At 41.2% G+C, this 22537-nt stretch overlaps 2 protein-coding genes across 3 annotated transcripts in view; one reads left to right on the top strand and one right to left on the bottom strand.

Annotated features, from left to right (window-relative positions):
* Positions 1 to 10557: 10557 nt before the first annotated feature.
* Positions 10558 to 17195, bottom strand: CRIPT (CXXC repeat containing interactor of PDZ3 domain). The gene is made up of 5 exons (XM_037895861.2): positions 17039 to 17195; positions 16362 to 16427; positions 14862 to 14916; positions 13380 to 13483; positions 10558 to 11038 (listed from the first exon to the last, which is right to left on the bottom strand). The coding sequence occupies exons 1-5, from the start codon at positions 17052 to 17054 to the stop codon at positions 10974 to 10976; spliced, it is 306 nt and encodes a 101-aa protein (XP_037751789.1). The 5' UTR covers positions 17055 to 17195; the 3' UTR covers positions 10558 to 10973.
* A 39-nt stretch (positions 17196 to 17234) lies between these two features.
* The window catches only part of PIGF (phosphatidylinositol glycan anchor biosynthesis class F), a 46654-nt gene continuing 41351 nt past the window's right edge, over positions 17235 to 22537 (top strand). The window contains exons 1-4 of one of the 2 annotated variants that reach the window (XM_037895860.2): positions 17235 to 17405; positions 18722 to 18972; positions 21126 to 21217; positions 22369 to 22485. In XM_037895860.2, coding sequence (XP_037751788.1) covers positions 18745 to 18972; positions 21126 to 21217; positions 22369 to 22485 — 437 coding nt within the window. In that variant the 5' untranslated portion in view covers positions 17235 to 17405; positions 18722 to 18744. The remainder of the gene's footprint in view (positions 17406 to 18721; positions 18973 to 21125; positions 21218 to 22368; positions 22486 to 22537) is intronic. The other variant, XM_043543793.1, reaches the window with a different exon arrangement.

Below are 22537 nucleotides of genomic sequence, written 5' to 3'. Positions count from 1 at the left end.
CCTCTTCAAAGACCGATTTTTTTATTTGAGGGAAATGTAATCTGAGTACAACAGAGTATTCAGAAGGCACGAAAACTATTCTTCAGATGGGGCAACCAGAATTGCACACGGTATTCAAGATGTGGGCATATCTAGGGATTAGGTTTATGTAGAGGCATATTTTCTGTCTTATCTATCCCCTTTCCTAATGGTTCCTAACATTGTGTTAGCTTTTTGACTGCCACTGCACATTAGTAGATGTTTTCAGAGAACTATCCACGACTCCAAGATCTCTTTCTTGGGTGGCAACAGCTAATTTAAACCCCATCATTTTGTGTATAGCTGGGATTATGTTTTCCAACGTGCATTACACTTTGCACTTATCAACACTGAATTTCATCTGCAATTGTGTTGCCCAGTCACCCAGTTTTGTGAGATCCCTTTATAACTCTTGGTAGTCAGCTTTGGACTTAACTACCTTCAGTGATTTTGTATCATCTGCAAACTTTGCCATCTCACTGTTGACCCCCTTTTCCAAATCATTTATTAATATTTGAACAACACTGGTCCCAGTACAGATCCTTGGGGGAGCCTGCTATTTACAGCTTTCCACTGTGAAAATTGACCATTTATTTCTGCTCTTTGTTCCCTATCTTTTAGCCAATTACTATTCCATGAGAATATTCTGCTTACTTTGCTTAGGAGCCTTTGGTGTCGGACTTTGTCAAAGGCTTGCTAAAAGTCCAAGTACACTGTATCCACTGGATCACCCTTGTCCATATGCTTGTTGACCTCCTCAAAAATTCTAATCGCTTGATGAGGCATGATTTTCCTTTATATATGCCATGTTGTCTCTTCCCCACGTGTCATCTGTGTGTACAATAATTCTGTTCTTTATTGTAGTTTCAAGCAATTTGCCAGATAGTGAAGTTAGGCTTACCTGCCTCTAATTGCCAGGATCGCCCCTGGAGCCTTTTTAAAAACTTGGCATTACAGTAGCTGTCCTCTGGTCATCTGGTACAGTCTGATTTAAGAAATAAGTTACATACCACTGTTAATAGTTCTGCAAAGTTCCTTCAGAACTCTCAGGTGAATACCATCCCGTCCTGGTGACTTATTGCTGTTTATTTGTTCCCAAACCTCCTCTATTGACACCTCAGTCAGGGACCATTCCTCAAGTTTGTCATCTAAAAAGAGTGGCTCAGGGTAGGAATCTTCCTCACATCATCTGCAATGAAGACTGATACAAAGAATTCATTGAGCTTCTGTGCAACAGCCTTATCTTTCTTGACTACTCCTTTAGCACCTTGATCGTCCAGTGGCCCCACTGATCACAGGCTTCCTGCTTCTGATGTACTTAAAAACCTTTTTGCTGTTACTGTTGTGTCTTTTGCTAGTTGGTCTTCAAATTCTTTTTTGGCCTGCCTAATTATGCTTTCACACTTGACTTCCCAGACTTTATGCTTCTTTCTATTTTGTTCAGTAGGATTTGACTTCCAATTTTTAAAGGATGCTTTTTTTGTCTCTGTTCTCTTTGAGCAATTCCACATATTTGCATTCTGCCTTTTCACTCTAATTGACAGGTCCTACTAGGGTGACCAGATGTCCTGATTTTATAGGGACAGTCCCAATACTCAGGGCTTTGTCTAAGAAAGGCGCCTATTACCCCCCCACTCTCACCCAATTTTTCACACTTCCTATCTGGTCACCTTAGGTGCTCCCTGCACTTGCCTTATGCTCAACACTATGCCTATTTCCCTGAACAGAATACCACACTTGTAACATGTAACAAACCACTTCATATCCTTTGACTACCCCTTCACACAGGATACAACCTAAGCCTATATTATCCTCTACTCAGCATTCAATCCATAGACTGACCTCATCTCACCTCACTACTGACAATACCCATGCCAAGAAGACCCCAGCGCTCTGCTAACTGACACAAGCTACACAATTCTGTACTGAAACAATGCAGAGTGGAACCTCAAGATACACATGCACCTCTTTCCTTTGATAATACACAAGTGGACCCAGACCTCCTCACATCACAATCACAGCTACAGGACACTGCTCATACTGATCTCCAGATCTCCTCAGATCAATCACAGCTCAGATGCTCCTCAAGCTAATCCCCAGATCTTCTGATATCACTCACACCTGCCCCACCTACTGTCTCCACCATTCAGTAAAGCTACACCTAAACCACTGAAAGCAACTGGAGTGCATGCAGATAATTCCCAATGGCTCTTGCCAGCTCCAGGCAAGCAGAGTTATGGTTGCCTGGGTGCTTACCTTACCTCTCTATTTCCTGCATTTCAGAAGTTTGAATTTTACTTCTGAAAAGGCATGAGCCATTACAAAGAGTTTTTTTGCCATTTAATTTTATATAACTGTGTAATATTAGATCAATAGCGCCCTAGGATTATTTCCAGAGCAAGGGCCTAACAATTGCCTATTTAAGAGAATGCGGGCATCTTGCCTTTGATGTATGGCCAATAGTTTAACAAGGAGCATGACAAAAATCCTGTGATAGGACCCATGCACCAATGGTGTATGTGCCCAGTGGGAAGAGAGAATGGGGAATTTGTCCATTTGCTTTCCCACCACCACCTGGCAACCAAACATATATTAAGTGCATTTGCTGGAAGTGCTTATATTTTATTTCTGAAAACTTTGCTAAGAACATTGATAATATACAAGGAGCTTAGCTTGTGTCTTTGGAAATGGGGATGGGGAGTGAGGGCTTCTGGGTTGTTTCTCCTATGGGAAAGCTATTTTGGAGATATCTGTCTAAGGAGGTAGATAGCTGGCCTCAATCACTGTAGTATCTTAGCATCTCTCTTCCATTTATTGCAATCTGATCCATACCAAAGGCCAAAAGCCACCTCTTCACAAGTATTTTTATGAGCCCCAATTAAAAAGTCATCTGTGGCAGTATCCAGCGGCGTACTGACTCCATCAGAGTCCAGGGAATCACCCCAACCCTATGAACTGGTGCTTTATCTGTATAACTTACGAATTCTGATTGATATTTTGAAGTTCTGTTATGAGAAACTGCTGTATTTAAAGTGCCTATCTCTTTGTAGATCCAAGATTGCTGACAGGGCCTGTAACAGCTACACACCAGACAAATACAAAAGGAAATACTAAAGATTAATGACAATACTTAGACCTCACAAAAGTTATGCTAGAAAGCAGCTCAAGCCTTATAGATCCCATTTAGCTGAGCCCCTGAAAAGGGGGCAGGGGGGAAAGAGCAGTAGAAACTTACCAAGAGTAGAACAAAAGAAGCCAGGCGACCAGGAGGAGTTTAAATAGAGAACCACACAGAAACAGGAAGTGTAGAGTGGGAGAGACTAAAGTCACACAGGCTTGGTAAGGAACCCCAGCAAGGAGAGGTCATCCAGCATGTAGCACCCTCACAGTAGGGTTACTACCCTTGAAATATAAAAAAAACTGGGCACTCCCCACCCCAAGGCAAGCCGGCTGCAACCCCAAACCCCAACCACAAGGCAACTCCGTCCTTCAACAGCCACTTATAGTATCTAGAGAGATAAGCACATATATATAGATAAGATTGAGAACATCATTTTCTTACCTTGGTCGTGTTTTTCCAAGATGCTGTGTTTGTGTCCATCTTCACTGAGATTATTTCTTCCCAAACTGCATTGATTCTATATTTTAACTATATACTTAAATGTGAATGTTTTGGAACTTTATGTGTAAAGAAAATCCATTGAGTCTATTTCTTGAACTTGTATTTGCCGTTTGATTTTGCCGTTTCCAGCAATTTCTTATTTTAACGTCAACATTGTAGCATCTGTAGCTGGACGCAGAAGCTTTTAACATTAGCTATTTCGGTGAATTGTGATAATAATGCACATCTTTAGACCCACATAAAAAAAACTCTGGCAGATTAAATTATTTTTCTGGCAACTGGCAAATACATAAAGAAAACTGACCAGGCCAGTCAAATACTGGCCAGATGGTAACCCTACCTCACAGGGCGTCCTGACTGCTTTCCTGAGCCCAGATGGTCCCAAGGACTCTGAACAACTCAAATGACTCGGACTGCCACTCAGAGAAGGTCCTAAAGTGATGAGGAAACTGGGTCACAGATGTGGTTATTGTTTTGTCTGATTCTGTCTGACTTTTACTGGTTGAGTACATAGGTCTCAGTCAGCACACACACACTTGCACAAATTCACTACTGCATGCCCCCTGAAAGACCTGAATTATAAATCAGAAGATACACATCTTTTGGGTGGAATTCTGGGAAAGGGGTGTGTTTAAGTAACTGGGATATCTTGGGGATCAGTGCTGATCATGGGGCATAGGGCAGCTGGGCTGAAGATCCCATTTCCAAGAAGTGGTACCAGAGTGACTAACAGTGCCCAAAAAGTGTGCCAGCTCGGTCAAGAGAGGAACCAGTGCTGCAACCTGCTGAGGCTCCAGAAGTTCACATACCCCAGGGGATCCAGATCAAAGAGGCTTTGATTCCTCTCACAGTGGTCCTAGTGGGTGAGCAGGAGGGGTTGCTCACTACAATCTGGAACACCTTCCTTCAGTTTGGTGGTAGTATTTTAAACAGGGGTTTTAGGAGCCCTCTCCAGCACATCATTGCACCCTGCCCTCCACATGGAGGTGTTAACAATGAATGCAGATTCTCTCTGGTGGCCTTCACCAGTCATGAAGAACGTGAGTGCACCTCACATATACTTGGCAGCAACTCTCTAAGTACACCTCAAGCTCCAGGCAGCAAAAGTAGGTGAAAAACAAATCAGCCAGTACAGATGGGGCATTTCTTGCCTCTCATGCTGATATTACTACAACATACGTGGTCAGGCTGTTCCAAACCCTATTGCATCTCACTCTAAAATAAATTTATGGTTCGTCACAAGCAGAAACACTTGGTTCTGTTACTGGGAGATGGCAGTCTGTTTAATCAGATGGTCCACAGACTGGGCCAGTTCTGATGACTGAGATTGCAAAGATACTATTGCTCATCAGGAATTCTGTTTGCATTCTCTACAGCCATATTATGCCAAATGAAGAAATTCTGCAATCATATTCAGAGTGAGTTCTCTGCCATCCACCTTTCAGTTTTTCTCCCTGCTATTTCCTCTGTAAATCCCTGCTAGGACAATAGAGAGAATGGAGGTACCCAGATGCCATTGAGTCAATGCTCATAAACAACAGGTGGTTATAGCAATCTAGGCCACTAGCATTGACACCTAATTAGGGCTGTCGATTAATCACACTGTTAAACAATAGAATACCAATTGAAATTTATTAAATATTTTTGATGTTTTTCTACATTTTCACATATATTGTATTCTGTGTTGTAATCAAAATAATATATACTTTGATTTCAGATTACAAATATTTGCACTATAAAAAAAAGAAATAGTATTTTTCAATTCACCTAATACAAGGACTATAGTGCAATCTCTTTACCATGAAAGTTGAATTTACAAATGTAGAATTATGTACAAAAATAACTGCACTCAAAAATAAAACAATGTAAAATTTTAGAGCCTGCAAGTCCACTCAGTCCTATCTCTTGTTCAGCCAATCGCTCAGACAAACAAGTTTATCACATTTACCGGAGATAATGCTGCCCTCTTCTTATTTACAGTGTCACCAGAAAGTGAGCACAGGCATTTGCATGGCACTTTTGTAGCCAGCACTGCAAGGTATTTTCATAATTCATACTCATACATATGTAAATACACAAAAACACAAACATTATCTCCCCACATGTCTTTTGAGGGTTATTTATTTTGCAGGATGTTTAACCCTTTCTAGCCATGCGTCACAACAGTATAAATCCAGTTTAATTCTTTCATGTGATTAGAATTACTCGGTTTGCAAGTCCAACTCCTAACACTGAGCAATCATATGTGTAATCAGATCTCATCAGCACACTGAACAGGACACATTCAGGAATATAGCAATAATATAAATACTCCTTTTAACCTGGGGAGAACACAGAAAATAAGAATTACTAGATTTGGAAAAGGTACAGCCTGTAACAGGCATGTGAGCCTGAACAGACTAACTGAACAATCTATTTTCAGACAGAAAACTGGAAATGAGCATCCTATAATCTCCTCTTGCTGTAGGAGCGTAATGTCTCTTAACATCATTGATTTTATCTCATCAAGGTAAAAGATCCCCATTTATGCTATGTGAAAGAGTTGACTCACTGCAGCATATGTCCCCTCATAGCTGGGCGGATGTCGTAGCTTTTTCCACTCTAACACCCCCTGCTGACAGTCACTCCAGTCCTGTAGAGTTTTCTTCTCACAACTCAGCCTTCTGGCCAGGTCACATTTTAATCCCACCCCTCTGGGGTAAGAAAAGCACACCTAAAAGTCCAAAAAAAACAACCCAAAAGATCCTTCTGCCCCTTTCTGGTCTGTTCCTCAGCCCATCCTTGAGGCTCTATCTTCAAGCCTCACTCTGGGCTCAACAGTCCTTGTATGCCTTCCTCAGGACTGATAGGGGAACCCAGTTTCATCCTCACCTCTGGTCCCAGGGACCCTGTATTAAGCAGCTAGGTCTGCTTTCAGATGCACTACTGTATCCCTGGGCCACTTCCTATCTCTGAGTCCCTCATGGGACTTCTCCACTCATTCTAGTCTCTCCTCTAGTTCACCGGTCTTTGGCTTCTCCATAGGTCCTGCCAACTCATGCTCTCTCTTGAGTGGAACACAAACCGTCAGGACTCTCTCTCATCCTTGCCCCCTTTCCAAGGCCTTCATAGAGATTCCATCCCTAAAGCCTTCTTCCATCAGCTTTCCCCAGAGAGGGAAATCCTCTTTACTGGGTCTCTTTCTTGGATTTCACCGGTAGCATTCACTGATTTCTTTTATGAAGACCCACCTCTCCTCCAGCTGGATCTAACAACAAATCAAGACTGACAAATCCTCTAGGTGCAGCAAAGCGGGCTGAGATATCAGACTCCTGTTAATCCTTCATTCACCTATGCAGGGCAGATACTGCATCACATCCTACTTTTCAGAATATGCCACTTTAGGTTCTGCTCTGACAATGGACAGAGAAAACATACATTTCCTGACATATAAGATTTTTTTTCAAGTGAGAGACTTACGTGCTGGAGTTGGTTACACAGAAAGAGGTCTTTCCTTATCTACTGTTAGTCCAAACTTTTACATGGGTGAAGCTTTTGACTAGGGTGTGAAATGGGAGACACTTTGCGTGTTACCCAACTAAAGAGATGCAACCTAGGTGTCTTAATGGACTTGATTTTACACTGTTCTTCCATTGGGCTCCATTTTCTTCTGGTGTAAATCAGCAGAGCTCCACTGAATTTAATAACCATGCCTTTACCAGGCTCTCCCTAAAACAGGGAGACAGAAGATCCAAGACTGCTTCCAAAGAAAGTCAAGGCATGGCTTGGCAGAAGCAAAGGAAGAAATTAAGGTATTTAAAGAAATTATTGTGCCTGTAATGATCTTGTAAATACCAGTTTTTTCCAATTACTTTTTGATGATACATCAGCTCTGTGTAGAAAAGGCAAACAAAAGTTTTAAAACTGTCATATTAGAGCACTTATGCAGGTTTTGGCCTGGTAGTTTCCACAGGAGTAGAAACATACCTCAGGAGGTAAAAGTAGTGTATTTCAACCAGTGACTGCTGGCTGACCATAGCAATGTTACTGTCACTTCCCGACCTGGGATAGAAAGGAACATGACATGTTTTCCATCACTTATTTCTTTAGGTCTTTGCCAAGACACAGCACCACTACTACAGCCATCACCATGGACTCTTTCTACTGGGAGGATGAAATGTGGCAGTGGCAGATAACTGCTGCTCTGAGGGATACATTCAAACTACCATACAGGAGTTAGTAACAGGCACCACTCTGAAGCACTAGGCCAGCCCTCTTCATTATCCAAGTGTGTAGCTGCACAGAGCTCTACTCCTGTGGGGAAACCACCCCCACCACAAAAGACTTACTTGAGGTCACTGTCAAGACATATGATACACACTCCTGTTATATTCCATCCGAAAAGCTGACACTTTCATTTCCCTTCTTCTCTATCCCCTTCATTAAAAGGAGTTCTTTAATCCCTGGCCTGGTTGCCAAACCCTTCCCCTGAAACTGTTCTATACTGAATACTGACAACCAGCAGGGGCTTATATCAATACAGCACCCCACAAAACCTGCATCCAGCTCTGCTGCAGCAGGGCAGTTGGAGAAGGCGGGCTGCAAACAGACTGGCTTGCCACACCTAATGTTTTCTTCATAGCTCAGTTTTCTCCACCTCCCATCAGGAAATATCACCAGCAACAGTTCACAGTATTTCTTGGGTGAATCATGAAGTTGTTTCAGTAATAGTTGTGACAACAAGAGAAAAATTAAACTCAATACAGCTATTCACAGAATGAAACAAACGAGTGATAGCTGAAGGGAGTTGCAAATCAAGCAAAAAGGGATAGTGGTAGCAAGGGAAGGGACCCTGTGATGGGGTGATGTTAGCCACCATAATTTGAGGCCACTGGAAGCCAGCCACTTAAAACACCCCTGGCACTGGGTGTAGAGAGTAGGAGTGACTGAGGTAGTCTGGGTTTGGAAGGGTAGAAGGGATCACTTGCATCTGTATGAAGCCTAATGAGCTAATGGGGTAATTATCTTGCCAGCTGGACAGTGCTGAGAAGAAAGCAGGCAGTATAAAAGGCTGAAACAGGGAGCAGAAAGGGGCTTCATATAACTGCTGGGATGTACCTAGAATATAAACAATAATAAAGATGCTTGGTGGAAGTGCCCTGGTGGACTGTGTGTGCTGCTTAATTCACAAGGAAGGCTTACCAGCCAGGGTTTCCAGGAGCTGAAGGGGGAACCCATACACCGACCCTTAGAAAAAAATATAGGTTTAAAATATTCACATATTACATATAAGGAAACAAAAACAAATCCTTGTGTAGCTGTACATGGTGCATATGATACTCTCAGTGCTTAAGTGATACTTCAGTGGGAGGAGAAAGGAGGATTCTAAAGACTTAAAATCCCTACAAGTCCTGGTAGCTTTGGAAGAGCATTCTCTTGACTTAGGCTGCTACAAACAGTTAACAGTCCTTTAGCTCAGGATAGTTGTAGTACTTTTATTAATATTTCTTGCACCTGATGGAGAATACCAAGCACTGCTAAAGGCTGGGGACCAACTGGCTAAGCGGCAATTCTGCAGAAAAGGACTTTGGGATTACAATGGATGAGAAGCTGGATATGAATCAACAGTGTGCCCTTGTTGCCCAGAAAGCTAATGGTATATTGGGCTGCATTAGTAGGAGCATTGCCAGCAGATCGAGGGAAGTGATTATTCCCCTCAGTGAGGCCACATGTGGAGTATCAGGTCCAGTTTTGAGCCCCCCACTACAGAAAGGATGTGGACAAACTGGAGAGAGTCTGGCGGAGGGCAACAAAAATTATTAGAGGGCTATGGCACACGACTTACGAGGAGAGGCTGAGGGAACTGGGCTTATTTAGTCTGCAGAAGAGAAGAGTGAGGGGGGATTTGATAGCAGCCTTCAACTACCTGAAGCGGGGTTCCAAAGAGGATGAAGCTAGGCTGTTCTCAGTGGTGGCAGATGACAGAACAAGGAGCAATGGTCTCAAGTTGCAGTGGGGAAGGGTCTAGGTTGGATATTAGGAAAAACTAGTTCACTAGGAGGGTGGGGAAGCGTTGGAATGGGTTACCTAGGGAGCTGGTGGAATCTCCATCCTTAGAGGTTTTTAAGGCCCGGCTTGACAAAGCCCTGGCTGGGATGATTTAGTTGGGGTTGGTCCTGCTTTGAGCCGGTGGTTGGACTAGATGACCTCCTGAGGTCTCTTCCAACCCTAATTTTCTATGATTAGCCACAGGCCAGTAAGAGTAAGGAAAAGCAGCAGATAAAGTTCAGACCTGTATGCTCACCTTTACAATCACCACTACTTCTAGGTTTTCTCTCTCTCTCTCTCTCAAATAAGCACCCTCCTTCCCAGGAAGGTGGATGTACAGCTTCAGTCCCTCCTACTCAGTTTGTGAAGGTCACTCTTCATAGTTCTACTGAAGCACTTATACTAGCACAGCTTTCAAGAACCTTAGTTCCAAAATAGATGTTTAAGATCACACTCCAACTACAGTAGGACATGAAGAATATCAGGGGATTAGCATTAAGATTCATTTTATTGTGTTGAGCAAGCAGATATCCCTGTGAAAAATGGGTGTAATAACTAATCTCACAGAGGAGACTTGATAAGATATTTCTAAAGCATTCCGCTATCTATCTTCAGCTGCAAAGGTAACATTAATTTAAGTAAATTGGTAGTTTTTAATTTAAATTAGTAACATGTTGGGTTTATTTTTTATTTAGTATTCAAATCATTTGTTGTAATTTGACCAATGTTACTCCAGTTAGTAAACCAATGAGAAGTCTCAACAAGAGTGAAGTGTTGTTTATATCTACACACCAACATTCCTCAGTGCAGGACAAAACTGTAACCATTCATTTTTGAATGTGGAAAATTACAAATACATCAAGTTATCAGAAAATAAAGTAAACGGAAACTGAACAGGAACAACAACTTTAATGAGTTGACATGATCTCATATTTTAAGCATTTATAAAATGTTTACACTATTACGTAAGTGGTCGAGTCAAAACCTAACAGTGGACTAGCAGGAATACAAAGTCTGAGAATCTATGAGCTATGATGGTGGTGGTTTTGATCTGAACACTTAGTAGACATCTCATTGCAATTCAGGACTATATCAATATGTGTAAAACCATTATTTTTAAACATCGGTAAGTTTAGTGCCAAAATAATAAAAGTCAGATCTCTTAGACTTCTGGTCAAACGTGTCTTTCAGTTTTTCCTTCAGACACATATTACTCTCGAATAATATTCACAAGCTATTTTAGATTAGAAGTTAAACTGTATAAAGATTTTCAGAAACAAGTGCATAAAATCCTCACTCAACATAATTAGACAGATGTTTGTTTGTAGTTCTTGGTATCCAAGACTTTTTTCCCACACATTGAGCAGATGCCTAAAAATGAAGAATAAGGTGTACAAGTCATATTGAGGGTTTTTTGGGTAAATTTCTTTTCAATGATTTTCATGGCTGTGAGTCTTTATAAAGAGTGTCTCTTCCAAAAAGTTGTCAAACAGGAAAAGTTGACGGATGAGTAGAATGAGCTCTCATTCTCAAGTTGTTTGTGTGCTCTCTTGATTTTTATCAGAAATGGCAAATCATGCAGTAGTGATATTATGGCTGCTAAAGCAGTTTATGTCTCAATGATACAGCTACACTATGGGTAAATAACTAACAAACATATATAACTAACATAATTCGGGCTGTCAAACGATTAAAAATAATTGCAATTAATCACGCAATTAAAAAAGTCTCACCATTAATCGCAGTTTTAATTGCACTATTAAATCATAGAAAACCAATTTAAATTTATTATAAATATTTTTGGTTGTTTCTCTCCATTTTCAAATATACTGATTTAAATTACAACACAGAATACAAAATGTACAGTGCTCACTTTACATTATTTTTTATTACAAATATTTGCACTATAAAAAGATATACAAAAGAATTAGTATTTTTCAATTCACCTCATACAAGTATTGTAGTGCCTATAAGTCGAAGCATGAAGGGTCATACCAACGTTTAGCATATCTGGCATGTAAATACCTTGCAACGCCAGCTACAACAGTGTCATGCAAACACCTGTTCTCACTTATTTGTCTAAGTGATTGGCTGAACAAGAAGTAGGACTGAGTGGATTTGTAAGCTCTAAAGTTTTCCAGTTTTCTTTTTGAGTGCAGTTATGTAAAAAAAAAAATAATTCTATATTTGTAAATTGCACTTTCACAATAAAAAGATTGCACCATAGTACTTGTATCAGGTGAATTGAAATATACTATTTTTTGTTTATTTTTTTTTGCAAATAATTGTAATAAAAAATATAGAGTGAACACTGTACACTTTATATTCTGTGCTGTAATTGAAATCAATATATTTGAAAATGTAGAAAACATCCAAAAATATTTATAATACATTTAAATTGGTATTCTATTATTGCTTAACAGTGTGATTAAAACTGTGATTAATCATTACTTTTTTTTTAATCTAGCTAATTTGTTTTGCGTTAATCACTTGCAAAACTGCGATTAATTGACAGCCTTAAATATAATTAAAGGTCTGTTATAAACCAATAAAAGCTAGGAAGTTTAGAGTCAGGAATGGAGTATCAATTCACCCCTGTGTGTGCCAAGCTCAACGGTATGGAAACACTATTGTATATACCATAATGGATGCATTGCAATAGTCTGCTTCTTTGTGCTGCTGATTTGATCTTTAACTTTTACTTCTAAAAACAATGAGGAGTCCTTGTGGCACCTTAGAGACTAATAGATTTATTTAGTCTCTAAGGTGCCACAAGGACTCCTCGTTGTTTTTGCTGATACAGACTGACTAACTCTAAAACCTTTTACTTCTCAGTTTCAGCTTAGTGCAAGCTTCATTTACAATGGACCAAGTACTTGTATAACTGGGCCAGTAAGTCTCCTTCAGTAAAATTTGCATTATCCTTCTACTGGCAGTGGCATATGGTTGTTCCATTTGATTGCCATAAATTGCAGCTGGGTTCATGGGAAGTCAGAGTCAGCCACAAAGACAACCATTGACATATGCACTCTTCAAGAACCACCATCACTCAATTCTCTCACAAACTGGGTAACCCTCTCTTCCTTTTGTGCCACACAGCCAGAATCAGAGGCCTTGTGAGGCTTGTATGCTATAGGAACCTAAAGATCATTTCTTTTGGTGTGAGACTATTAAATATAAAGTAAAATTTGAGACTATATGGGAAAACTGCAGCAAAGGCGTAACAAGAGCCAATGGTTGGAAACTGAAGCTGGACAAATTCAGACTGGAAATAAGGTGTTCATTTCTAACATCAAGGTTAATTAACCATTGGTACACTTTAACAATGGACATGGTGGGTTCTCCTTCACTGGGAATTTTTAAATTAATACTACATATATGCTCTGGGGAATTTGGGGGTGGAAGTTTATGACCTGCATTATATAGGAGGTCAAACTAGATGATCATTATGGTCCCTTCTTGGCCTTGGAATCCACGAATCTATAAATTAATTTTAATCACAATCACATTATTTTATATTAAGAGAGAGTTCATGCAGTTGCTCAGCAACAGCAACCTTCAATAACAGTTTTCCATAAACCTACCAAGGTAAGTTTGAACTATTCTTCAGCTCTACTATTTCTGATGCCTAAAATTAAAACAAGTGAAGTTCCATTTGTGCACTAAATTCAAGCTGGATGGGGAAGGAAAAGTCATGCTACATAAATCTCACCTTTTTTATAAGCACATCCCTGGCAGTAGTGAGACCCTGGCTGATGAACAGAACTCTTACAAATCCGGCATATTGCAAATTTGTTCTTCCCATAAGGATCAAATCTAGGATGAAAAAATAAAATATTCCACACATTAGATGTTCATGTAAAAGCCATAGGAGAAAATACTCCCATCTGCCTCATCATGATAATTGCAAAATCACTGAACTTACAGTGGCTATAAACAGACAACGCACAGAAACTATGGCCTAGGAGAGAGAGAAATTCAAAGAGTCCTAAGGCCAAATATGGCATATGGAAGCTAATAATATGGCCCACTGCACACCCCTGCAGCGTGTAGACAAAGCTGATCAAATGCACGTCTTTATTTGTAAACTATTAATGATAGAATATTTTGCACTTCCATACCTTTCACCTAATGGTCTCTAAGCACTCTGCAAAAAGGGAACTAAGCCTCAACACTCCTGTGAGGCCAACAACTATCACACTATTTTACAAGTAGATAAACGGGCACTCAGAGGTTTCTCAGTGACTCATGGTCTCACAGGAAGTCTTGTCAGAGAAAATAACACAGGGGTAGGCAAACTATGGCCCGCGAGCCATTTTCAGCCGGCCCGCAAGCTGCACCATGCCACTCGGCCCCGCTCCCGCTGAGGCGCTGGGTTGGGGCCGCACCATGCGGCTCGGCCCAGCTCCGGCCAGGGCCGCACCATGCGGCTCCCAGAAGATGCGGCATGGCCCTGCTCTGGCTCCTACGTACTCCAAAGATCCTCCTCCCGTTCTCCAACCCCTCGATCCCAGCCCGGAGCACCCTCCTGAATCCCAAATCTCTCATCCCCAGCCCCACCCCAAAGCCTGCACCTCCAGCTGGAACCTGCACCCCTTTCCACACCCCTGATCCCTCTCCTGCCCTCCAAACCCCTTGGTCCCAGCCCAGAGCACCCTCCTACAACCCAAACTCCTCATCCCCAGCCCCAACCCAGAGCCCGCACCCCCTTCCACACCCCAACCCCAATTTTGTGAGCATTCATGGCCCGTCATACAATTTCTATTCCCCGATGTGGCCCTCGGGCCAAAAAGTTTGCTCATCCCTGCAATAACAGAACCCAGATCTCCCAATTCCTCAACAATATCAAACCCTTCCTCACCAAATCTAAAATAAGACAACTAGGCAGATATATGAAAGTTTAGGGTGGACTTAAGCATTGCAAAGTTTGGGCAGTTGTATTGCTATGTTCTCCCTAGAACACAGCAATACAAGACGAGTCTGAAGATGCATACGTTTGTTTACAAATATTTATAGCATCATAATATTGCACGGTCCTTGCCTCAGATAGCTTGTGTTCTGTCAGACAAATACAATGAGAATTGTATATCAGTTTTAAAAATTACTCAGAAATACATGAAAAAAGTTTTGTCCCAGTAAAAACTTTATAAGATCTTTATTCTTATCTGAGTAAAGTTAAAATTGCAATACTAACCTTGCCTTCTTTGAAGTCAGTGCCTTATTTTCATTTAATTTTCGTCCGCCACTTTCTTTATAGAGGAAAGATAAACCAATGTACTGACTAATAGCAAAGTCATTTGTAAAAAGCTTATTTAATAAATTAGAAACAAGAGACATACCCATATGCCCCTCCCAGGCTTGATCAAATAAGGGGGAAAAGTTCATTCAAAACAAGAGCCCAGGAACGTCATAAGTCTTGAAAGTCCAATAGAATCCACATTGAGTTCTCATATTACTACTACTATACCAGTGGTTCTCAAACTTTTGTACTGGTGATCCCTTTCACATAGCAAGCCTCTGAGTGCCACCGCCTTTACAAATTAAAAACATTTTTTAATATATTTAACACCATTATAAATGCTGGAGGCAAAGCGGAGTTTGGGGTGGAGGCTGACGGCTCGTGACCCCCCCCATATAATAACCTCGCAACCCCCGAGGGGTCCCGACCCCCAGTTTGAGAACCCCTGTACTATCCACTAAATGTAGCAGAAGTGCAATATATTATAAATAATGAAAAGTTATCTAAAGGACATGAACAGTTGTGACTAACGTAAGACTCAGTTCAATCAGCTTGCTTGAAGACACTGTATTAAAACATAACTCTTAGAGAATGCATACTCAATATTTTGTACATTTACAGGAACTTCCATCAGAGAATCTCTACAAACTATAATTTGGTCTCAATATATGAATTCTCATTTCCACTGTACAGTTAATTTGATACAGGTTTTGGTCAAGGGGGAAAAAATGGGTAAAGGTCTGGGTCCTTTTCCTATTGTCTTCAAAGAATTGGTATGTAAAGCTCCAGGTGGGTGGACTACTGCACTGCACAATTGAGGCCTTAGTTATTTGTCCCATATTAGACAGAAAGTCCATGGCAGAGCTGGAAATGGAACCGAGGGTTTCTAACTCCTAGTTCTGTGCCTTAACCACCAGGGAGTCCTTTCCTTTCTCTCTTCCTCCCAAAAGGATGAGCAGTCATACTTAATTACACTCCAATACCCCATTTTAAATCTACTGTTTGTTAGTCTGGTGTTCAGGTTCCATTTAGCTGCTAAATATGTAATAGTTCAATATAAATGTTTTTAAAATAAATGTGTTTAATACTTATAAATACTCAAGAATAACCAAGTGAAATACTGATCAGGAAGATTAGCCTGAAGGTGGGTGCAAAGTAAAATGTTGAAGGTGAGTAGACTAGAGCAAATAAATGGTTGGAAAAAATGAATATAGGGTACTCCAAGGATTAAGATGCAGACAACAGGACCTCTTAGTCCATGCTTACACGCGTCATTATTTTGTACTGCGATATAGTACAAACACATACAGCACCACAGAAGATCAAAGTAGTTACATTCCCAATAGACTGAATTATCATGGGAAAGAATCTGACTAAAGTGAAGGTCAGTTATCTACTGACATCTAACAAGAGCACAAATTCTTCCTCAATTCAGTAAATCTTCAAATGCAATACCTGTAGTGTTTCTTGCTCCATCCTTCCATGTGTCAGGTGTAATTACAGTGCCAAGTTTCTTCTCACCTATAACAGAACATACAGCAGGGGGAGACTAGACCCAGTTTTCATTAAGGCCTCTAAGCAAATGCTGCTTATTACTACAAATGTCATAAAATATGTATTTCTGGACTCAGTGGTCAGCAAGCTCCTGATCGGAGGCCAGGCTGTGCTTGGTCTTTATAGGTTCCCTTGGTGAGAGATGCCAGTTCACCCACAGAAGCAATGACACAGGTTCAAGCCATGGGGCAACAGCTGGGACAGCCAAGAAGCGGTGGGGCAAACATCGAGTGGGCGCCATGCAGCAAGGGCTCCACACAAACCTGGGCAGTTCAGCCCATAGCTATGTCGGCCTCGGTGCCCACCTACCAGCCGAGGAAGGGGGGTGGGGGAGATGAGGCCCAGCCCGAAAAGGGAGACCTGCCCCCGCGGGCCTACCACTTGCCCAGAGGGCAGGGGCGGGGCAGGAGAACGGACCGCGGAGAGGCCGCTGGGCCCCTCTCGCTAACGGGGGAGGGGCCACAGGACAGTGTCGTGGCTCAGCCCCTGGGCGGGGATTCAGCGCAGGCCCCCGGGGGAGTCTCAATCCCGGCGCCGGGAAGGGGTGCGGGGTGCGGGAGGCTGCCCCGGGGACTCACACTTCTCGCAGACCATGCTGAGCCAGAATCGCGCGCCAGGCTCCGCCGCCGCCGCCGCCGGCCAGCCGCAGGGAGACAGCAGCTGTGAAAACGTAAACAAACCGTCACTGCCGGCTCTCCGCTTCCGCTTCCGGCCTCCGCCTCGGCTTGCCCCCCCCCCCGGACCCAGCCTATCGGTTCGCCCAAATCACAGAGCAAGTTATCCTGATTGGTTACCACCACCTGTCAATCTCAGCCCTTGTGTCCTCTGCAACGCGCCCGGCGCGGCTACCTACGCAGAGGCTAAAGCGAAGGGGCAGGTGAGCCCCGTGACCTCTGACCTCGCGTTCGGTGTAGCCCCGCCCACTGCCTCATGGATGTGACTCAGGTAAGAGGAAGATGGTCTTACCTCCATCCCCCTCCCCTGGGGCTGCGCCTCCCGCTGCCTTCCCCCTGTCCTGCCGGCTGCTCCCCCCTCCCCCCCCGCAGGCTGCGCCTCCTGCTGCCTCCCCCCACTGCCTCCCCCCTCCCGCCGGCTGCTTCTACCCCCGCCGCAGGCTGCTCCCCCCGCTGCTTCCCCCACTGCCTCTCTCCCCACCGCAGGGCCTTCGGGGGATGAATGCTGGTCACGTGCTGGCTGAGGGAGGTTGAACATAGGCTAGGAAGAAGACAGGTCATGACATTTTGCCTCTCTGCAAATTGCCCGATGGCACAAAGCCTGTGGTGCAGACTGTCACTGCCTGGGGATGCAAACATCAGCATGGCCCATGCATCAGATGTTGTAGCAGGAAACATTATCACAATCCGTTGCCAGTGGCAGGTTGCAAAGAACGGTACAGAATAATATTGAGCAGGAACCCTTCCCCCTCCCCAGTGTATCTTACAAGACTGTGTAATTGTTTTGTCTTGCCCAGCAAAATCAGGATTCCCCATATCTCTGAGAAAATCACAAGAGGGTGGGCTGAAGAGTTAGCTTCTTGAATTTCTTTTTGCTTGTATGTAGTAAGGGTTAAAACTTAGTTATTTGAATGCCCTACCTCCAAACAGTTACAAATGTAGGTTGAATAGAAGTGGTTAGTTAAGGTTGAAAATAGCACCTGCTCTTTAAAGAGTTTCCATCAATTTAGAATTTTTATATATATTTTTCAGTGTTCCCATGTTTTAACACTTCAAACTATGAAAGCAATTATTTTTTCAAATCTGCTTTTCGTTTTTTGTGCTGTTTGATTACTTTTTGTTTACTCTGTGTGCTTTTGTTCACATGGAGAATGAAAATGCTCAGTTTCATATTTGTTTATATGTATTTTCTCTTTGTGCTCAACCATGGGAACCAGTATTTCACAATGTTGTTGTAAATACTTCAGAGGAATGTTCTATATAAAAAAGTCGTCAAAATGTTCCTATTAGTTGGCTCAAAATCAAATTAATCAGCAGTGAATCAGCATCATCTAGTGTATGTGAGTATTCAGTTCAGCCAGCTTTTGAACCATTGGGTAACCAATTTTCAAGTATTTTATTGCTGGCTTTTTTATTCTGAAACTTTTTTGGAATGAAACATCATGATTGCTCCTAAACTGAGTTTTCTGGTTTAGAACAGCACATAATTTATCTTGCTATGCATTCCAACCAGGAAAAATAATATTTTTTCCTCCCTCTTAAGCCTTTCAGTAATTAACCACAATAATGTTATTTGCTTTATTGTAGGTGGATAGTCACGATAGAACACCATGAAAGATACAGAAATAAAGAGACTGCTGTCTGCCCACATTGTCTGTGTATTTTCCATTATCCTAACAACTGTTGTTCCACCTTTCTTCTTGGAGAACTTCTCAGTTTTGGGAACGCACCTTATCTGGTTGTGTATCTGTTCTATTTGTGTAACAACTGTAAATATAATCTTGTATATAGTACTTAAACCAAATCCATCTTCTAAGAGAATTTCATTTGCTCACAAGGTAAGACTCTGTATAGTTAACTTGATGCTAGTAGCTTTGAGGGAGGATTGACTATCTTTTTACTGAAGGAATCAACTAGGAAAGTAAAAGGACAAAATACGTTAAAGTGCTTGGTTGTCAAATCTTGGCCTTCGCAAATGAGCTGAGTAAGTGTGTGTTATCTTTTAAAATGAGTTTTCCAGTATTTTCATCAATGTTAAACATTCTCTTCTACTCAATTTTCAGGAGGGAGTATTTCTGTACTCAAACTACTAGACCCCACTCCCCTCCCAGAGTCAGGTAGAGGACCCAGGAGTCCTGATACTGCCAACTCCACTCCAACTGGGATCTTTCTATCTCTGACACTGTCAGCAAACCCAGGGGTCCTTGCTAAGATATGTCTTAGTGTGTTTTCAAGAACTGGTGGTTTATAGTCTAAGACAATGATCTCCCAATAAGCTCCACTCTGGCAGAAGTCCGTCGGACTCTTATGAATGCAGAGGTCTATATAGACACAGGTCACTGCAGGATTAGGGCCTAAACCAGCATTATGGAGAGGTTTGTTCTCCTCTGCAGTTAATAGTTGTTAAGACATAGCAATAATTTGATAAAGAAAAACAGTAAAATCTTGAAAGTGTTTTTTTTAAAAAAAAAAAATCAAACCCATGGAAATTTAAATGAAGGTAAAGTGTAGCAAAATTAATTGGGAAAGTATTGGAATGGATAGTTATGGTCACTTGAACAACCAAGCCAGCTCCCACAGGCACTGCAATTTTATAAAAGACACTATAATACTACATTTTGCAAGTGAGGTATGGGGAATGTGAACACAAAGAAATTAATTTTAGCATGGGGGTCTGGACCAGTACCCAGCAAGCCCAGGATTGGGGAAGCACAAAAGCATCTTCACATCACCTTTCTTCTGCACCTCAGTTGCTGAGCCAAGGGGTTAGACCACTGTTACTAAGAATTTGGTGATGTTCAAATAGCTTGACAAGCCAAATAGCTTGAAAGCAATAATTTTGCACACAGTGTGTGAGGTGACATTGATTTATTTGATAAGGGGAAAAATGATACAAAAAATATTTAAAAAAACCTTTTTTAGGGTTTGTGACTTGAAAAAAAAACAAACTTAAAAACTTTACAAGGAACATGAAACTTAACTAATGTTGGAAGTTTCCTTTGTGACTTGATTTGAATAGAACCACTCAGATTTGGGTGGTGCTTCTTTAATCAAAACTGCTCATCAGACTCCTACAGAAGAAAAACAGGTAACAAATGAGTACCATATAAACTGGTAGAAAATTAATGATGTATTTTAAAAAATATTATGTACATCAGCTGTTCTCAAACTGTGGGTCGGGACCCCAAAGTGGGTCATGACCCCATTTTAATGGGGTTGCCAGGTATGGCTTAGACTTGCTGAGTCCCAGGTGGCAGGGCTCAGGTTACAGGGCCTCTGCCTGGTGTTGAAGCTCTTGGGCTTCGGCTTTGCCACCCCATCCCCTGGGGTGGTGAGGCTTGGGTGGGCTCAGGCTTCGGTCCCCGCTCCTGGGGTCCTGTAGTAATTTTTCTTTTCAGAGGGGGTCGCGGTCCAATGAAGTTTGAGAACCCCTATTACAGGATTGTAGAAAGTTAGATACCCATTTCTGAAAGTGGCACTGTCACATTGAAATCTAGTCAGTTTTAAAATGTAGTTGAAGTCAAATATAGTTTTATATACTATGATGTCTCGGAGTCTCTCTGCCAATTTTTAAAATATTTTGTTTATTTTCTAATCTTCCTTAGTACTTTGTGGAAGATGCATTCCAATAAAAGAAGCATACAACACAAGTACTGTCAAAGGTGCACGGGAAACAAACTGGGAAACATTTTTCTTCATGTTATCCTTCTCAGTTATAGTAATTGTAGGTGTTATTTGTAATAGTAGTACAGTAGGTAAAACACACAAAACTGAAGTGTGATTTTTATTTTTAAAACACTAAACACAGGAAAACTTTTATATTAAATTATTAGTTTCAACCATAGCCCAATGTAATAATTTGAATGGCATGTTTCCAAGGTAGGCATAGTGGAACACTGTTGATAAAATGAAGAATGTATATTGCTTAATGTACTATTTACAGAGCATTATCCTGATATTTAGTGATGGTTTTTTTCTTTTTTTTTTTTAGGTAACCAGATTTCTAAAATGCTGTGTGTTCTTCTTCATATCATGTATACTGTTTCATGGAATTATCATTCTTTATGGAGCACCACTAATAGAGTAAGTCTGAAAACCCTATCTTCACCTAAAAGCTTTAAAGCTCCTTACAAATATTGGTTAAAAGGCTTTGGGTTAAGTCCTGGCCCAAATGAAGTCAATGGCAATCCCATCGATTTCAGTAGAAGCAGGACCTCACCCATTGTCTGTATATATTTTGAGGCAGGCACTAGTAGGAATTAAAACAGACAACTGACCACTTGCCTTTTAGTATATGTTCATTCTGTTTTATAATCTACATGGAACAGTGATCAAGAAAAAAAACAGCGTGGGAAAGTTGCAGTACACTAGAACCTCAAAGTTACAAACACCTTGGGAATGGAGGTTGTTCTTAACTCTGAAATGTTCATAACTCTGAACAAAATGTTATGGTGGTTCTTTCAAAAGTTTACAACCAAACATTGACTTAATACAGCTTTGAAGCTTTACTATGCAGAAGAAAAAGTCTGCTTTTAAGCATCTTAATTTAAATGAAACAAGCACAGAAACAGTTTCTTTACCGTGTCAACTTTTTTTTTAAGCGTTCCCTTTATTTTTTTAGTAATTTACGTTAAATACAGTACTGTATTTTGCTTTTTTGGAGGGATGACTTGTCAGTTCATAACTCTGGTGTTTGTAACTGAGGTTCTACTATAGTTGTATAAATGTCCCACGTCCTTCTTTCTCTTCCTATCGTATTAGCATTTGGGATGTAAGTTATAGGGGGAAACCTGCTTTGCATCTATCATGGCTGCTATTTGAAAGTGGTATTGAGATGCTGAGCAATGACATCATCATGCAGGTAAAGCTCATTATCTGCTTCCACAGTCAAACAAGAAAGATGAAAGATTTGGGAAAGTAAATAATCAGTGGATACTTTTGAACTAAAGTGACTGTCCATACAAATTACCAATGTGTCTGTTAAAGTTGTACAGGACCCAAATATTTCAGATGAATTACTACAGTTTTTAGTTTGTTTAGCAGATATGGGGCTATCTGGGGATATTGTATTCCTTTCCCTTTATTCCTAAAGGCTGAACAGAAGAAACTTATCTTGCTAGATTAGTTTTAAGAAGGTGTACACATTTTCTAATGGAGCTGGCATTTTTAAAAAAACTTTAGACTCATTGCTCTTAACATAAAATTAACTAAAAAAGTTTGTCCCTCCTTTATAGGTCAGTGCTTGAGACATTTCTGTTTGCAGTACTCCTATCTACATTTACTACTTTACACTGCTTGTGTATGCTGGGACCAAACATTCAAGCATGGATAAGGGTGTTTAGTAAAAATGGGTAAGTTTTTTCATTTTCCTCTTTCTCTTACAATATAAACAGATATGACTGC

This window comes from Chelonia mydas, chromosome 3 (assembly GCF_015237465.2).
Source record: "Chelonia mydas isolate rCheMyd1 chromosome 3, rCheMyd1.pri.v2, whole genome shotgun sequence".
Classification (NCBI taxonomy): domain Eukaryota; kingdom Metazoa; phylum Chordata; order Testudines; family Cheloniidae; genus Chelonia; species Chelonia mydas.
This window is presented reverse-complemented; position numbering and strand designations above follow the sequence as displayed.